The sequence below is a fragment of the Trachurus japonicus genome, chromosome 13, assembly GCF_045865225.1.
Source record: "Trachurus japonicus isolate A0001 chromosome 13, Traja_1.0".
Classification (NCBI taxonomy): domain Eukaryota; kingdom Metazoa; phylum Chordata; class Actinopteri; order Carangiformes; family Carangidae; genus Trachurus; species Trachurus japonicus.
The window spans coordinates 17,230,580-17,249,349 of NC_140919.1; the positions used below are offsets into that span (position 1 = coordinate 17,230,580).

Sequence of the window (18,770 nt, forward strand, 5' to 3'; positions counted from 1 at the left end):
CTCCTTCAGGTTAAAAGCGCTGAACACTGTGTAACTTAAAGCTTTAAGCTGGACTGAAACGATACATATGGAAAGTCAGCTCTTGCTCCAAAACACACAGGACACACGTCTCCTCTAAACCAGCAATGAATCATCTGTGACCACTCGCTTGGTTTTTGTTTTTTTGTTGTTGTTGCGATTCCCTTTTCTTTACAGTAGCAGTTTGATCCAGACTGACTTCTAGCTCCAGCTTCTTTAAATTAACACTTAGATCCATTATCTCTCATTTAGGCCTCAATGTCTCCTACAACATACTTCACTTTCTCTTCTTTCTGCACCAACATTAGTCCACATCGTTAGCTTCCAACCTTTGTTTAGCCTGTATCTGTTTACATTTTGGAAAACTGCACCATTAAAATGATGCTGAATTTGATATATATAGGTCCTGTTTGCAATCTGCCCGTGGATGTAAAGCACAGTAACTTTATATTTTGATGATTCTCCAGGATATTCAGAAACAATCTGTAACAAACATTAGATAAATTATTGAAGATATGTCACTGAACCAAATCAAAACACTGGAATCATAGCTTTGTGTTCAGTTTGAAGGGAATATGAATATCAATTTTGATGTAAACTGCAGCTATCGAGCATCAATCAGCTGATGGTATCAATTAACAGGACCAATCGAGTGACCTGTCCCTTTGACCTCACACTCTGTATCACCTCATGTCTCTACCTGTTCCTCACTAACCAACACATGATAGGTTTCTCATCAGATTCATAGCTGCATCAAAAAGGAAGCTGGCACTTCTTTGTACAGTATAAAGATCATTTAAATCCTAATCCGTCCATTCTCAGGTTTTAATTCAAACGTTTGCTTCTTTCACCCTAAAACTCTGGTTGTGTTATATACGTATATATAAAAAAAAAAGTGTACTGACCACAGAGGTGTAAGTATCTCTAAGAGCCACACCAGGAGCAGGAGCGAGGTCAGTGGGGTGTGTGAAAGCATGAAACAGCATGAAGTTTCCTAATCTGCTCCTTCAGCAGCAGGTTAAAGATGCACAGTGACGGGGCGGTGTGTGGCGCAGTGGGTAGAGCGGCCGCCCCATGTGGAGGCTACAGTCCTCAACGCAGGCGTCCCCGGTTCGAATCCCGCGTCGGGCAGACCTTTCCTGCATGTCATTCCCCCTCTCTCTGCCTCCCCCTTTCCTGTCTATCTATACTGTGGACTATCGAATAAAGGCAAAAAGCCAAAAAAATATACTTTAAAAAAAAAAAAAAGATGCACAGTGACGAAAAGGCCTCGTCCCGGCCCGGAGAAGAGTCCTAACACTGCTCTGACTGCTCTCGGATCAGTTCCAAAACTCATCACCCGCTACAGTTTTGTCGAGTCCATTCAGTCTCTCCGGCACCAGACCTTCCTCGATGGCCACCTTGGACTCGTGGACCTGGAGGAGAAAGTAACAGATCATCCTCATATTCATTTACATGATCAGAAAGTAAATTGAATAAAATAATGTACAACTGTCTACTTCAGTCTGTATAACTAAATTCTGGATTCTGCAGGTTAAGCAGATATTGGATGACTGTGGGCTGTCATATCTTTGGCTCTCTCAAACGTGTATTAATTCTGACTGGCTGAAGCTAAACGTTGAACAGAGACTGAAATATCAGTTCCTGCAGACATGGAGAAGTGAACTTGGCAGTATGACGTCATGTGACATCTACATTGAGTATAAACAAGAGTTCAAACTAGAAAAGTATTTATTGTGTTCAAACCAGAAGTATAGACAGGCCATTTGCCACTTCAGAGTAAACAATACAAGAATACCAAAAGGCATTGGAAGGTATAAAGGACTTGATAGAAGTCGGGGGTTATGTGACCTTTGTGACGACGGCCAGCTTGGCGATGAGTTCCACGTTCTGTTTTAGTGCAAGAATACATGTATCGCACATAAAAATACCTTCCTAAATATTGTGTTTGTCGTCCATCATGTTTAAACTAATCTTGTAATTACAGTCGGATAAAACAAAAGTTATTTATAAGTTAGGTGCCTTTCTGAAGTGTGTCCTTCCTCTAAGTTTAGTTGTATTCTAATATGTGATCTTTGAATGATTCTTGGCTCTTGATTTTATGTTTCTATTATTTGCTTGTTTTGTTTTTACTGCTGTGGTCTTTTATTTTTTGTTTTCTTACCGAGGTGAGATTTCCTTTATATATAAACCTCTCAGAGTTTTTAAATCTCACCTGCACATCCTGTGCCAAGAGTCAGTGAATTTTGTTCTATGCACACTGTGTACTTGAATGACAATAAAGTACCTATTCTATTCTTTACTGTACTTGAATTATTTTTGCAGTGGAAACGCACCCTAGTGTTACTCACCTTGAATGGTTCACTGATTCCTATGATGCACTGCAGAGTGCTGCTGTAGTAGCACAGCACACACTCTCCTCCCAGCACAGGGATCTCCTCCTTACTGACATACACCTACAAACACACACACACACACACACACAGGCATGTTTATGAGACGTGACGTTCTTATTTTGTTTTAAATGTTTTTACTCACTGGTGCTGGAGCTGCTACCTGTATGATTTCCTCGTTGAAGGCCACCGCGTCGTCTTTGACCCAGGTGTAGGTGATGTAGTCTGAGATGCTGGTGAATCCCACCTGAAGGTTGAAATGTTTGAATGTGAAATTTCAGCGTTAGAGTCTGAATTTTTCCAACTGAGTTAAATAAAGTTGAGAAAAGGAGCTTAGGAAGCGCTGCATGGGTCTTAGAGTGAAAAAATTAAATAAACAGGTGCTCTTTGTCGAGGGTGCTGAAAAACTTTCAAATTTAAAAAATACCAAAGATAAAAGATGATAAATACCAAAGATAAATACAAAAGATGTTTTAATATTTGAACCTGGCCATGATAATAAAATAAAGGCATTTTAATTTTCTGTCAAAACAGAGTTGCCTTGGTATTTTTCAAAATTTTCAGAGCTAAATAAAGTGTTGTTCAAACGAAGTTCTTACACAAGACATTTTGTGAAAGAAGGTTTAGCAGTACCTTGACATGTCCTGGATATAATAACTTTGTTTCAACTATTTAAAAACAGACACTCTGAACCCTTTTGCTCTATTAAATAACCTTGTAGAGTCCGATCCAGTCCCAGGCACTGGAGGGGAACGGCTGCAGAGGGCTGTACAGAACCATGGCGTCGATGTCGGCGCTCCAGTCGCCCTCCGGCTGCAGACGCACCAGAGGAGTCTCGAACATCTTCCTCAGCTGAAGGAGAGGAGACAAAACAAAATCTGAATTTGTGGATTTTGATGGTGAGAAATTAATCTGTAAGAAGCAAATCTTTTCTAGAGGAGACATTTAAAGGTTAAATCCTGTTATTTTTTCTTTCAGTTCAGCTCTCAGTTCTCCTGCAGCTTCAACCTGAAACTCTGCAGCTTTGTTTGTTTCACTTCTTATTTTACTGTTTATTGATCGTCCTCAGCCACTGGAGTCGTGTTCAATTATTGACGATGATGATGCAGATCTCAGTGATCACTTCAGTGAGCTCAGCATTATCGTTGCCAATAGAAACAACCAAAAACAATCAAGACAGATAAAACTACCGATATTCAACAGTTTTGTTACGGCTAAAAATCAACGTGTGAGGCTGTTTCCCAACACATTGTGACTTTGCAGGCCGGCCTTTGGTTTTTAGTTCTTTAAAACATTTATTTTTGGGGACGTAAATGGTTCAAAGAGCTTTATACTGCATGTTACCCAATAAAAAGATTGGAAAAGCACATCAGTTGCACTTTGATATTGTTTTATCCATCAAAATTGTAATGTTTGCACTTTTGTTGACTGTTTTTATTCTGTTTTTTATGGTGAACCTAAGTGTCATGAAAGGCGCCTTTTAAATAAAATGTTATTATTATCATCTCTCGCCATGTTTCCTGTCTGTCTCTTTCTTTTTGTAAATGTGGCTCAAACAGGACATAGTGATGAATAATTAATCCAATCAGCGGAGGATGGAAGCTGTGTGAGTGAGATAAGTGACTGACGGTGACGGATGGTTGATTGTCTGTTCCTAACCTCCAGTGTGAAGACGCCGACGACAGGCTTGTGGTCGCTGATGCTGTACTCCATGTTGCTGGTGTACAGGTCCTGTCTGATCTTCAGCGGATACTCCTCGTCCTCCTCCAGCTGCTGTTTCACCTTCTTCTGGTCCACCATGGCGTTTGCATCCGGCTCGTCCGAAGCCGTGACTCTGGACCTGAGCCTCCACAGGATTCGGTCCGTCCACGCAGGTTTACGCTTCTTCCCACTGGACGCACAGAGATCAGAGAGGAGGAGGAAGAGGTTAACAACTGGTGTGAGATTCCTGATGGGTGATGGATGAGGACATGTGGAGGAGACGGAGGGATGTTAAAACTGGTGATGGTGAGACAATAACTCAGCGCTACGTGACACAGGACAAGACATCAGGGCACGGAAATGGAGGAAATAAACTTTGAAACAAGTCACCGTCTCTTTGTCAAAGTGATGTAATGATGGAGAAACCTGAAGGCAAACAGCTCAATATGATATCCACATGATATGATATATCAAGGGATAGTTCAACATTTTGGCAAATTGGCCCATTTCCATAATCCCTGTAGTTTTAGCAGTAGGTTTGTTACCTTTGATTGTCGGTGCAAGCTGTTTTTAGAACGGCAGAGCAGAGCCGCGAGCTGCTCAGAGCTATGCTTAAGAGTTGTTTTAGAGGTAAATACAGAGAATGTTTGCTGAAAAACTGCCCCTGAAGGCAACGCACATCAGTGGTTTTGCATGAATTTACCACTAAAACAACAGAACGTTACAAGACAAAGTCGTTTTTGAGGCAAATGCAGAGACTGCTTGCTGAAAAACTGCCCCAGACTCGTAACGTTCTGTTATTACCTCATAGCGTGGTGAATGTGCAGGGCACAACTTGTCCACCAGAGCGTTTTGGAGTTGTTGGATTGTGTATTTGATGAGTTTGATGAGGGAAACCAAGAAATCCCATGAGCCTCCGTAGCATAGCTCTGAGCAGCTCTCGGCTCTGCTCTGCCGTTCTAAAAATAGCTTGCACCAACAATTAAAGGTAACGAACCTACTGCTAAAACTATAGGGATTATGGCAATGGGCCAATTTGCCAAAATGTTGAACTATCCCTTTAAATAAAATAATATGAAAGTAACATAAAACAAAGTAACATAAAACAATGTATAAGATACAAGTAGTATAAAGAACGCTTAAATAAAAATGTGTGGAAAGGTGGACTGACATGTGATAAAATGTATTTACTAGCTTACAGCATGTACAAACACTTCACACACATATGGGTGTGTGTGATGCTTTGGTTGTCGTGCCTCCATCATGTGTGACTTACATCCAGTTATAAACCAACAGACAATTAACTGTGATTATTAACCATAAATGTCCTTCATGTTGGTTTAACATCCATTTGTGGCCATGCATGTTAGCTGTTAAGTCTCAGCTGCTCTGGGACCCAGAGAGGTTTTTTTTATATCAACAACCGTGGGTTAATTGTGGGTTAATGTGCAAACCACTGACACATTGCTATTTAAAAAGGTACGCTGTGGAGAGTTGAGTGAACAAACAGCTTCTTTCATCTAAAGCCTGAGGCCAGATAAATGTGTTGAATGTCTTTTCTATTTCATACGATCTCCTGACTCTTGTGGGGCGAGTTGCTTATGCATCACCATCACCTGTCAGTGAATCAGTGAAATAAAAAATAGGGATGGAAATGTGTGTATAAACTCCACAGGGCACCTTCAATAACAATATTATCTCCTGTAACAGCAGCTCTGTGAAAAAAACACAAGCGCTTCACTGCAGCTTCAGCCGTCTGCTTGTTTGGTTTGTTACAGGTGAAGATAATACATCTTCATGGTGTCAAGTTGTTGCATCCAATAAATAAATAAATAAATAAATAAAAGATTATCCTACTTTTACCAGATTGTTAACGGATTAAGACAGAGGTAACCTGATATATTAAAGGGAGGTTGACACAAATGTTCTCTGCACTCTTACTTAAAGCCAAACCATGTCCTGTAGAGCCTGTGGAGTTGGACAAAGGTGCAGATATATAATTATTCTACTGTGCATAGTTAAACCGGGTAATTAAAATAGAGTATCATCATCATCATCATTATAATTAATTACAGTAAGATTAATTATCTCCTGTGTCGCTTGGAGACAGTTACCTGCTGTCGTAATTATCAGAGTTTAAATCAAACTTGTACGTGGGCTGAAAGTCCAGAGGCCCCTCGTCGAACTCCTGCAGCATCGGCTCTTTCTTCTTCATCATGAGCAGCTGCAAAATAAAACAGACACACACACACATTAACACACGACCTCCTAAATACCACGATTAAAAAAACAAAATCAGAACCCATGTGCTTCTAAATTCATTAGGCTACTTTACTAAAAAAATACAAAAAAAACAAAACAAAACAAAAAAAAGTTTAACATCAAACTTTCTTGTATTTAAAGGGATACTTCACCCAAAATTGATAATTCACCAATTTTTTACTCACTGTCATGCCAAGGAAGGGTTTGGAGAACTTTCAGAGTTATCAAAACGCTTTTGGAGCTCCAGGGGGGGTCCGGCTGGCTTGTGCGCATGTGCGAGATTTGTTGCGAGATGTTTGTTCGTCATTCATTCATTCAGAACATCTCATGGCAAATCTCAGGATGTTTCATAGTGTGTGTTTTGGACGATTCAAAAGTGAACTCTATCCGCCGCATTATACTGTATGTAAATCCGTTGCCAGCCGGACCCCCCCTGGAACTCCAAAAGTGTTTTGATGACTCTGAAAGTTCTCCAAACCCTTCCTTGGTGTGACAGTGAGGGGAAAATTGGTGAATTAACGATTTTGGCTGAAGTATCCCTTTAAGCTCCACTGTACTTCAACAACTCCTCACACTGCACAGAATTTAACGAGCAGCAGCAACATGAAGTAAGGGTAAATATGACTCAACACAAACAGAAAGTCATGTAGTCGTAGTGTAGTTTTTATCCTTCAACAATAGAACTGTTGTCCTCATTCATTCACTTTTAGGCTGCGTTCACACATACTGGTAGCCTGACAAGCCAGACTATATCATTAAAATGTCTAGTCTGGCAACGACCGGTAGACCTCGGCTCAATCCAGGGGGCGGGATGAAGGCTGTCTTTCAAACTGCCTCTGCACCAATAGGGTAGCGCTACGACCAATCAGAGCAAAGAGCAGGGTGACGTTAGCCTGACAAGCCAATTAAAATGTATGTCGTCATTGCGTTAAGCCCGCCCAACGACTCTCTAAACAGATAGAGCGCTGTGATTGGTGAACACAAGCGGTGTTCGAGACTCAAAAAGTTCCTATGGCTCGTTTCTAGACCCACCTACGGAGCAAATATATTTGCTGCCGCTAGGGTGCGTCTAGACTTCTAGGCTACCATACTGATTACACATTGTTTCATTCATTTTTCAGCTCGTACGTTTCACGTTTAAACTAGGGCTGTCAGAGTTAACGCGTTAATCGCGATTAGATTAATTAAAAAAATTAACGCGATTAAATTTTTTAATCGCGGTTAATCGCGGCCCATTTTGTCCTCTGTCTGCTGGACTGGAGGACTGGAGTGTGGGACCTCCAGTCCAGTAGGTGGCGGTAAGGCACCTTCAAGTTGGTTGCTACACAAATATACACAGTCTAACATATATCCACAGCTCTATCCACTGATTTTTTGACGGCTTTGTTGTCAACAAATGCACATGGCCATGTATTGATTTTTTTGACAGCGTCGGTTGTCAACAAATGCACGTGGCGATGTATTGATTTTTTGACGGCTTCTGTTGTCAACAAATGCACATGGCCAGGCAGAGGCGTAGCAAAGTAAAGGGCAATTTCCACTGGATGCAATTCGTTTCAATTCTGTGTGAGTTTCATGCATCATGTGTTATGATTAGGTACTAGGCCTGCTAGGTCTGGTCTAAAAGTTGTTTGTCTAGAGATTATAACACTTTGGAGGGTTGAAAGTCCAAAGCGCCACATATAATATTCTTAATAGAGATTAATCGCGAGTTAACTATGGGAAAAATGCGATTAATCGCGATTAAAAAAATTAATCGTTTGACAGCCCTAGTTTAAACACTTTGTTTTTTTCTCTGGTCCAAACCGTGGATGTGTTACGGTCCAACCGCCGCACCACTGTCAGAGCAGCATGTCTCCATGACAACTGACCGGAGAAAGACGCATGGTACGTCATGTTTACATGAGCTCAACCTTGTGCCGCACACTGAGCAATTGGAGCGTCTCGATGTCCGGCCGCATTCACATAAGCCGCACCGAGACTCACGCGTTATATACTGTCCCCGTCAGTCCTGACAGGAACCGACATCAAATCAAATCAAATCAAATCAAATCATTTTATTGTCGTTGTGCAATTTAGAAAAAACAAAAACAGCACAACGAAATTTACTTGTGCGACCAAAAGAGAAGCCTCAATCCATACCTTGCATACACACAACCACACACACACACCTATCATCATCATCAACATTTCATCTCATACACTCGCATACATGACGCGCCAACAGCAAAGTTGTGTATCCGACACCCACGGTGCCGAAAGAAAAGCAGCTACCGACGTATTTTTTGTGCGTCGGCATCGATTTGGTACCGAAGTATCGGTTCTCGTGACAACCGTGGTTAATATAAATGGCGGGATGAGCAGCGAGGGGTCAGACCTGGTCTTTGCTCCACAGCAGGTTGTAGGTCTGATTGTTGATGCAGGAGCGGACAAAGTGCATGCCGTGGTCCTGGATCCGGAAGTTGAGATCTCCAAACCAGAAGACCAGCCTGGAGAAGCACGGAGAAAAATAAACTAATGATCCTTTAAACACATATGTAGGTAAAGTGTGTGTGTGTGTCTGTGTGTGTACGACCTCCCACCTATGGTCAGTGATCCTCGGAGCCTTCTTACATTCAAATGTCTGCGAGTCCATGATGCGCTCGAACTCGTCCACTCGCTCCGTGGCGTATTTCATGTGAGCGGCCAAGTGGCAGTTGAGGAAACAGAGCGTGTGGCCGTAGAAGGACAGACGGATGGACACGCCCCCTTTGTTGCCCTGAGAGACAAACAGGAAGAGATAAAAAAACAACTAAAACAAAGATAAAAACACCACCACAAGTTAAACAACAAACAACAACAAGAAGGAACATTAAAACCTACGTCTTCTCATATCACTTCATTCAGTTTTCTTTTCGAATATGTTTATTTGTGTATTTTTCTTTTTGTGAAGTACTTCAGCAGGAGCGATTTGTGTTGTGTTTAAGTTGCTTCTCGTTATTTTGTGTTCAAGGAAATCTGTGTGTTTATTGGTGGAGCCTTGGCGCAATGGTTTCTGGTTTATTATGTTTGTATGATGAAATGTTATACTATGTGTGAATGAGAACTCACTGCAGGACAAATCTATCTGTGGGTACGAATAAAGTAACCTGAACCTGATATAAATACAGATGACTTGACTTGACTTGACAAATGTGAAGAGACCAAAAGGCTGATAATGAGCTACTACTTTGTCACACATTTAGTTCCAGTTCTTATTTAAAAGGAAGTGAGCAGGTTTTACAGGTGTTTGCGGTGGCTTCACTTCATTCAGCGCCAGCTCACGATGAAGACGTCTTAGAAAATGTAAAAAATGCGAGGGTGTGGAGTCAGGCAGGAGTGAGACCTCTGTCTGTTCATTATCTCTGCTTGACACAAAGCGTCTGGAGGCTACGTAACTCAGACGTCAGACTTTCCGAGGCCCCGGGCAGCTGCGTCGTCAGAGACGAAGACGTTCCCTGAAGTCGGGATTCCAACTCGGAAACTCAGAGGAACTTCAGTAACCCAGAACTTTCAGTCCAAGATGGCCGCTCCGTGAATAAAAACTTGACATCTTCACATCACTTTGCTTATTCGACACTTTGTCTTGTTTTTGTGTCGTTAAATTTGTTGAACTGACAACAATGAGCAACTTCTACCTGTAAACATTGTTATGTTGCTTTCACGGACAAACTATCATGTAAAGTTGTTGTTATCAGCTGGTTTAAGCTTACAAAGTTAACAATAAGAACAATAGTAGCTTGTTACTAACTTGTATTATTAAATTAAACCAATTAAACTTGAGTTGCATTGTGGGTAATGTAGGTTAAGACTTGTGTGGAACAGAAATGAGAATACATGTACAGCACTGATTTTGACTGAGATTGTTATGACTGATGATATGATGACGTTAAGTGAAGCACTAAATTAGCCAAGTTTTCTTTTAAAGGACAATTCCAGGCAAAATTCAACCTGGGGCTCTAGTTTTCTAATATTTGAAGAAGGCATCTTTCTTTTTAATGTCTCCTGTTATGCAGGGTTTCATGAGACTTTGTATTACAGCTGTGTTTTCAAACATGTCAGCTTTCTTGAATTAAACCAACCCCTTGGTGTATGTTTGAATAGTGGGAAAAAAAATTGCGGTTTTGTGGGATGTAAACAGCCTAAACAGCCAAAGATCAGTCTGCTCCCATTATACGCTGCTGTGGAGATGCAGGGACTGATAGAACTACTGCAGAAGAGGAGACATTAAAAAGAAAACCTTCAGATTCATTCTGTTACACCTAAAATATTAGAAACTAGAGCCCCAGGTTGAATTGTCCTGAAACTGTCTTTTAATGTGTGTGTGTGTGTCTCACCCAATAACCAAAAATGCCTGTCCTTGTGTACGTGGCCTGGATGTTTCTGATGAAGGGGACGTGCTCCAGCTTGGCGAAGAAGAGCAGCAGCAAACCCTGCATCCTGATGGACGACACCTGGAACACACACACAAACATTTGTTGATGATTAGATTAGATTAGATTATACTTTATTTCACCCCCGAGGAAAAATTCGTTCATGACAGCAGCATTTAACAAAAGGAAATAAAAGCAGGACAACCTGTAATGTATGATACAGGTCTAAGAAGGTGCATTAAAAACATCTGTACCTTAATGTATCTCCGTGGTGCCAGGATGGACATGAACAGGTGACTCCACGGGTCGTCAAACACAATGTCCGACACGAACCTCAGCGGTTTGGAGTACACCTCCTGCAGACTAACACACACACAGAGTTTCAATCACCACTTACTCCGACTTACATCCAGTTAAATAAACCAAACAGCCGCAGCAGCACCGACCCGACGACGTAGAGGTCCGGGCTCTTCGGAGAGTTCAGATGGAGCAGCGAGGTCACGTCAGCTGGAGGATCGGCTGTGGCCACGTTCCACGTCACCATGTGCAGCCTGTGGGCGCAGAAGACGGAAAAATAGTAAATTACACATGACTTCACTTTATACACACTGAATCAGTACTAAATGAACAATATCACAATATCATCACGAGTGAAAAACTTTGAGCTGAGATTTGAAATGAAGGAGTTTCAGTCAGGGCAGCAAAAACTAAAGATGAACACATTATATATGATAAATAAATTAGTTTTTGTTTTTTTAATTAAGTGCGATGCCAATTTCTTTTGGGGAAAATAATCGCAACAAATCAAGACAAGGTAGAAATACCATGACAAAAACATTTAGGTTTGATTTAATGTATATTAAGTAGTTACTGTAATTTTTTTTTCTGTCCTGTTTGTTATTCCTTTGTTTTATTTTATTTTGTCATGTTTTGTTCTGTTTTGTTTGTGTGTTTTAATCAGTATTGTTACATTGCATGTTTCTAAAAAAAAAAAAAAAAGAGAGATGAACACATCATTATCTTTTTTTCTTTTCTATTTTTCTCTCGAATACCTGTAACTTTTCATTATATCATTTAATAAGACTCCACTATGTAGTGTTTCAATAACAGAATAAGCGGTTGGTGTTTTCATCACAATAAGGCAGCTAACCTGTGTTATGTGACATGTTGCAGGAATGTCAAAGACTGTATTTCTTGTCGTTACTTAAAACTCAAATAAAGATATTGCGGAAAAAAAGAAAAGAAAACCCTAAAGATGAACACGTCATGTGAGTACAGTGAGATTAAAGCCATTACAGTATCAGCACTGTTCACACACAATGAGACAAGTCATCCCTGCACCCGCACACACAACATCCATAATACTCAATTTTCTCTGCTCATTAAAACACAGTGAAACGTGTGATAGAAATTCAACGAACCAGGGTTTAAAGTACAGAGAATCAACACAGTCTTTTGTTGCGCAGGCCAGTGAACCCACAGAAGAAAGATTCATGTTAAAGGTTCCTACACATTTTTTTTAACCTAATTTTCAGACTTCTCCGTAAAAAAAAATTAAATAATTTGTGACATTTGAGTAAACAGATGTGCATCATGTGAATAAATCATGCAATTAATCGCTTGTTTTCATTATTCTGAATGTGTATGCCATTATGTCACCAAATAATTGTAGCTAGGTACAATAGCACATACAAAATAATTAACCCAAATAACTTAAAGCAGAAGTAAGCGATCCAGTCGTTTTGGCTAACTTCCTGTCAGCAGATAGAGTTAGCAGTCCCCGCCCTCGTTCCTACGTCACCACATTCACGCGCATCCCTTGGCTGCACACACAGAGAGGACCGCCCCTTTATGCCGTTCTCTCTCTCCTCATTGGATAAAGGTTGTAGGATACAAGGAAAGTTTTGTCCTCAGCTTACAGCAGAGCAGAGTGACTGACAGACCCGTGTTTCACACCAAACACTCTATGTAAGTGATTGCCGTCGGAAGATCTAACTATTTAAGACTTATATTAACACAAATATTCCGCTTACTTCTGCTTTAAGATCAGACTAAATCCAGATGAGTATTAAGATGAGTATATTTTCATACAATAGTTTTCATTTTCCATAATTTTCCAGACCTGGAAATGTATAAAATCAAATTCCATATATTTCAATACTTGCGTAGGAACCCTGGGAGTAAAAAAAAAAGAAAGTGAGTGATATTAATCTTGTACAAAGACACTATAAAACACTATAATCTCCTTCGGCTCAGAGAAAAGACAAGCAAAGGCGTGTGTGACGCTGGTTCTCCACCTGAAGCCGTCCTTCTTGGGCTTGTTCGCCCTCCGGCCGCAGGCCAGGAAGGCGTTGTCCAGCGTCTTCACCACCTTCTCATGCAGCACGTTTCTGGGGTCCAGGTCGTCCACGCAGGTCATCAGCTGGTTGAGGCGGTGGCGCAGGACCAGCCTGCTGCCCGTCGAGTGCGTGGCGTCGCTGGCGTCGCTGTCGGCACGGATTCGCCCCGTGGATCCGAACAGCCGACTGATCTCATCCATTCTGGCTCAAAAGGTCTTCTATCGATTCTCCGACGTTTGTTGAATTATTGGCAGCGAAACCGCAAAAAAAAAAAATCCACAGTTTCCACAGATAATTCTAGGAACGGGAGTCAGACGAGCGACAGCGTGAAGTTCTGGTGGCGACTGTGAGAGAAATGAGTGAAGTACTGGCTCCTGGGTGGGATTTGGTCGCTGAGTGATTAGTGAATATTTTTTACAAATCGTCTTTGTGCTAAAAACAGCTGATCTCATTGTAAAGTGTTTCAACATTAGGCGTATTTAAAAAATTGGGAAACCAACATTGCAGGCATAATGGACAGAAAAACTCTTTCCTCAGGCAGAACCGGAGCAAACTGTTGCTGTACCCGTCCAAATCCACATCATTGGGAAACCTAATCCACCTGAGTGCCGGTTGGATTTGTCGTCTGGCAAACATTGCACTGTTTAGTGTTGCAGCACATTCAGTCTTACATGAGACAGACAATTGTGCTTTTCAGGGAAGTGGTGGAGTTTTTTGGTACCAGCAGCAAACAACGACACGGAAAGAAGAGGAGGAAAACCCAATTTAAATGTCATTAACAGATACAAGACGGCAAGAGAGAGGGAGTGAGGAATAATGAAGAACATGGTAAACCCTGTCTTTAAAACTTAAAACCATCTCTGTGCACAGAAGGGAACAAACACACAACAGTGTCAATGAGGAGAAAATCACAACATAAGGAAGACAAACTGACCATCCTGAAAAACCACTCATGTAAACTCTGTACCTTATATAGAAAATAAAAACCAATGCTAATAAATATGAATAGACTCCGTCCTGCATATCAACACATAGCTAAGCACAGCCTATCATATTCACCACACATTTCCACTATGTAAAGGCTTCTTTATAGATCTATTGGCACTGATACATACATTTACTATGAATTGCACAAAGGCGCAAAATTCAGCATATTTCACATATTGTTAAGACCCTGGGAGTCAGAGTTATACTGAACTCTGTGCAGGAACCACTTCCTTCACATTCATTAGGGCTGCACAATTAATTACAATGGTATCAAAGTCACAATATGGCAATGTGTCATATCCAAATGACAGTAGCTGGAGTTTGTTGTTGTTGTTAATAATACATTGCACAGCTACATTTGCACAGTTTTATAGTTTTTTACATAGAGTATTTAATTTGGTGCAGTTCTTTTTTCTCTATTTATTCTATTTTAGTATTTTATTCATAACACATATATGCACAAAACTCTGTGGGGATGTCTTTATTGTATATTTTTTCTTACTTTTCTGTGTTATACTGCTCTTCTATGCCCTTATATTATGAATGTCTGCGCTACTGCATACTTGAATTTCCTCTGGGATCAATAAAGTATCTCAGTCTAAATGAAAATGTGTTACAACATTGTTGTTGTGATGCCAACAAATCCTATTCTCAAGATGTAACAGGATGTCGCATCATCCAGTTTATATTTGCGTAAGTGAAAATGAAACAAAGCAAACCGTACACACTGAAAAGTTATGAGAATATTGCGCAGCCCTAACTTTAATGTTTAAATATAAAATCATTTTATGCCTGTGTTACTACAAGACCTAACCTACAGGTCCTGGTTTTTATCTGCAGCTTTTTGACAAATCCCCAAAAAAGCAGCCTGATGAGTCTATCTACTGTAAGCAGCAGGTAGGTGTTGACCAATAGCATTAAGGTGTGTGTAAGTCGAAATGAAACAACACCATACAGACTGAAAACAAAATCCCAATGTGCATATTGTGCAGCCCTAACTTTTATGTTTAAATATAAACCCACACATTTGATGCCTGTGTTATTACAAGATCTAAACCTACAGGACCTGGTTTTGATACTTTATCTTAAGCTTTTGGACTAATATCCCCCCAAAAAACTATAAGCAGCCTAATTAGTCTATCTACTGTAAGCAGCAGGTAGGCGTTGACCAATAGCATTAAGATGTGTGTAAGTCGAAATGGAACAACACCATACAGACTGAAACCAAAATCCCAATGTGCATTATCTTGCAGCCCTAACTTTATGTTTAAATATAAACCCACACATTTGATGCCTGTGTTATTACAAGATCTAACCCTACAGGACCTGGTTTTGATACTTTATCTTAGGCTTTTGGACTAATACCCCCCCAAAAAACTATAAGCAGCCTAATTAATCTATCTACTGTAAGCAGCAGGTAGGCGTTCACCATCATTAAACCCACAGACTGTGTGTTGCAAAGTAAACAACAGGGCAGAGAGGCCAACCAACCTGAAACTGTGTCTGCCCCAGTCTCCCTTCATGGACCCGGGGTCCGGCTGCTGCTCCTCGGTCTCCTCCATCGTCTCCACACCTGGATGCCAACGAGGCAAATCCGCTATAAAAACTCTCCCGCTGAGGATAAACAACACCAACAAAGTGAAAAACAATAACATAAGTAACAGCTGCCGCCGGCTAACGATGCTAACAACTGTCAGTTCTCGACGTACAGGGCTACGGAAGCGTGCACTAGAGCTCCTAGCGTAACTTACATCGAGCTAACTTTACGTAGCGTAGCTAGCTTAACGTTTTTTACGTAGCGTAGCTAACCTAACGTTTAACGACTGGTCTCTAACGTTACTTCATCGCAGGTAACGCTAGCGATATTATGCAGCTAGTTCAACCGAGCGTTACCAAACAAACACTTAAAACTCGAGCTAATGATCTGAATTAGTATATTTTTTATGTACATATATGTTGTACACTACCTGATATGCTGTGACAGTAACTGTTTTCGTTGTTAATCCAGCAGCAGAGAGGAGGAGACACTCGGTAGTTCACATCAACAGCCTGCTGCTGCGTACTGTTAGCCCCGCGTCACCAGGCTCTGTCAGCCCGCAGAAAGGGGCGGGGCTAAAGGTCGATTTGTGATTGGCTGAAATTCTAGTGTGGGCGTGGCTAAACATAAAACTACATTAACTTGTAATACAATAAAAGCTAAAGATTAACTTACACCATTCTCTGACCGTTCATTTTTATTAACATGATGCGCCACTTGTTACATATAATAATAATTAGGAATTTATTTATTTAAAACAGGGACAATGCACAAAAACATTAATCTTGTGTAAAACAAGAAAAGATGCCTTGAGCCAGGTTGTAGCAACATTTGCTAATTTCCACCTGTAGTCCCTGGGCAGGTAAGAAACAGACAGATAACAATATTAAGAATGTTGAATAAAAGTGATATAAACTGATATAATAATATTTTAAAAAATTGACAGAGTAAACTAGTAAAAGCAGAGAACTTCCCCATCCTCACTCTCATCTACTCACTCATGCACATGTTAATAACCAGACACATTTACATACACACTCACAAGTATATTGACAATGTGTGCAAGCTTTCTTACTAAGTAACCAGCGCTTTGATAAGCATGAAAATGTATAGGAATTTGCACATAAGATAAAGTCTGTGGGAAGGACATTCCACTGACTCATGGCCACACATGGAAAAGAAGAGCTACCAAATTGAGTTCTACGTTGTGGGATGCTACACTCACCCCTTTTAACAGATCATACTGTATTTTCAGAGCAGAGTGTAACAAACTTTTTCAAAGGGGGAGCATAAGCACTGTAAATGATTTAGTGAAGTAAACGAACATTTGGGTATCAAGTTTTCAAAACTCAAAATATATGTTTAGCAAGTATACATGATGAAAGTGATGATAATGCCGTGGTTTTTTGGCATGGGTCTTGAGGCTACTTTTATACAATGACTAATGGTTTCATAACTGTTTTACTTGCCTGAGACCAGGATGTGATACAGTACAAAAAATGGGGCATGATCATTGCATTTAGATATGTAGGCTACTTGATGCCTCAAAGGTGAGAGAGTTTCTTATGTGTCTGAAGTTTACTAAATTATATTTCAACTCAACTTTTTGACATGCCCTTTAAAACTAAGTGTTGGGTCTAGACTCTAGAGTTACCCCCAGGTATTTAAATTGCTCTACATGTTTTATTTTTTGCCCATGTAGGCCTACTACAATCTCAGGATAGGTTTTCAATTTACACCTATTTGTAAAGTACATGTACAATAATAATAATAACTTGAAATCCTTACGTTAAGTTGCATGGTGTTTTATTACCGATGCGTATAATTTAATGCCCTTTGTCCAGTTTGCAGAACAAATCAGATGAACGTCGGTGATAGTGATGTTCGATACCACAAATTTCCTTTCCGATCCGATACTGAGTAAAATTCAGGCTGGTATCGGCGATACCAATCCGATACCGATACTTTGTGCAAATGCATCTAATGTGCCTGGTAAATCTAATAAAATAAAATAAAAGTACTGTATTTCAAGTCATAGCTTCCTAAGGATGCAAGACTTCAGAGTAGCCTAACGTATTTATTTTAAACTCTGAACTATATTGAGATAGACTGACTTTGTGAGCAGCTTACGCGTTATGCACCTACCCAGGTGGAAGAAAAACTTTCTCTCTCTCCGCGCAGCAGTCCTCAGGTGAGCCTCATCACCTCGTCAGCTGGAGTTGACTTAAGGCGGCTGTGAATCTCTTTCTCTCTCTCTATTCTTCCCTGCAGGTGAACGGGTGAGGAGACCAAGGCTCCGGTTTTCCCCTTTTCCCTCATGCCAGAAGTCCTTTGAGCCTTTGTTATTTTGGTTTTTGGTTCGGAGGTTCCCGGTAGTCCTGTTTTCGGGTTACCTTTTCTTTCACTTAGGTTAGTGGTTATTTAGGCAGTCTTAGTTTCGAGGGTGAACACTGAGTACGACGGCCGATGGCTGGCTCAGTGTTCCCCTCTCTTTTGTTTGTTTTGGCTGGGAACCTCCAACCCTTTTGGTTTGTTGCTTTGTTTGTTTAAACCAATAAACATTATGATTTGGTGGCAACAGTTGTTTCCGATTCTTCTCTTTGATGTGTTCCGGGCCTTACGGCCATCATGCTTGGTTGTTTGAGGTGCTGCTGCTGTGACTGTTCAGATAATTGCTTTTGTTGTTTTTACAGGAGAGGCTCACACAGGTACAGGAGCAAATGGGAAGGCCAACTCTAAAGCTCATGCAAGAGGCCGAGACTCGGTGGAACAGCACCTACCACATGGCTGTGGAGCACTCTGAGGAGAAGAGGGTGTCTGGCTCGAAAGTGATACCTCTTCTTTCAATGCTGGACCACTCACTGGAGGATGAGGTACTGCGTGCAGGATCTCCAGTCAGCACATCAGTGGCAGAGCACCTGAGGAGGCAGCTGAGAGAGAAGCTCAATGAGCATCATGTCTCTCTCAACGCTGCTGGATCCACAATTTAAAAACATTGGGTTTTTCAGCCCTGGAAAAGCAGCAGAGGCAGTGAAGAGGCTGACAGCAGAATGTGCTGCTGTCATGAGAACCAGCATGTCAGCCTCTTCATCAACACCACCACCACAAGAAGTTGCTCAGCCTGTGACCCAAGGTAATTACT

At 40.9% G+C, this 18,770-nt stretch overlaps 1 protein-coding gene across 5 annotated transcripts; it reads right to left on the reverse strand.

Annotated features, from left to right (window-relative positions):
- Positions 1-1,263: 1,263 nt before the first annotated feature.
- inpp5ka (inositol polyphosphate-5-phosphatase Ka) lies at positions 1,264-16,161 on the reverse strand. Of its 5 annotated transcripts, XM_085795016.1 has the most exons (14): positions 16,059-16,161; positions 15,583-15,705; positions 11,212-11,316; positions 11,020-11,128; positions 10,730-10,846; positions 8,957-9,132; positions 8,752-8,863; positions 6,227-6,336; positions 6,054-6,080; positions 4,071-4,302; positions 3,126-3,263; positions 2,575-2,658; positions 2,370-2,474; positions 1,264-1,433 (listed from the first exon to the last, which is right to left on the reverse strand). In XM_085795016.1, the coding sequence occupies exons 2-14, from the start codon at positions 15,651-15,653 to the stop codon at positions 1,338-1,340; spliced, it is 1,482 nt and encodes a 493-aa protein (XP_085651142.1). In that variant the 5' UTR covers positions 15,654-15,705; positions 16,059-16,161; the 3' UTR covers positions 1,264-1,337. The 5 variants fall into 5 exon arrangements, with proteins under 5 accessions (XP_085651142.1, XP_085651140.1, XP_085651138.1 ...); XM_085795014.1 differs by lacking the exon at positions 16,059-16,161 and having other exon boundaries at positions 15,583-15,804; XM_085795012.1 differs by lacking the exons at positions 15,583-15,705; positions 16,059-16,161 and adding an exon at positions 13,063-13,327.
- Between the last annotated feature and the right edge of the window lie 2,609 nt (positions 16,162-18,770).

Excerpts from the sequence above, each read along its gene's own strand:
- inpp5ka (XM_085795012.1), bottom strand. The coding sequence starts at position 13,304 with ATGGATGAGATCAGTCGGCTGTTCGGATCCACGGGGCGAATCCGTGCC. Across the intron at positions 6,081-6,226 it reads TCTGATAATTACGACAGCAG|GCTCTACAGGACATGGTTTG; the intron begins GTAACTGTCTCC and ends CCAACTCCACAG. Across the intron at positions 2,475-2,574 it reads TCAACGAGGAAATCATACAG|GTGTATGTCAGTAAGGAGGA; the intron begins GTAGCAGCTCCA and ends GTGTGTTTGTAG.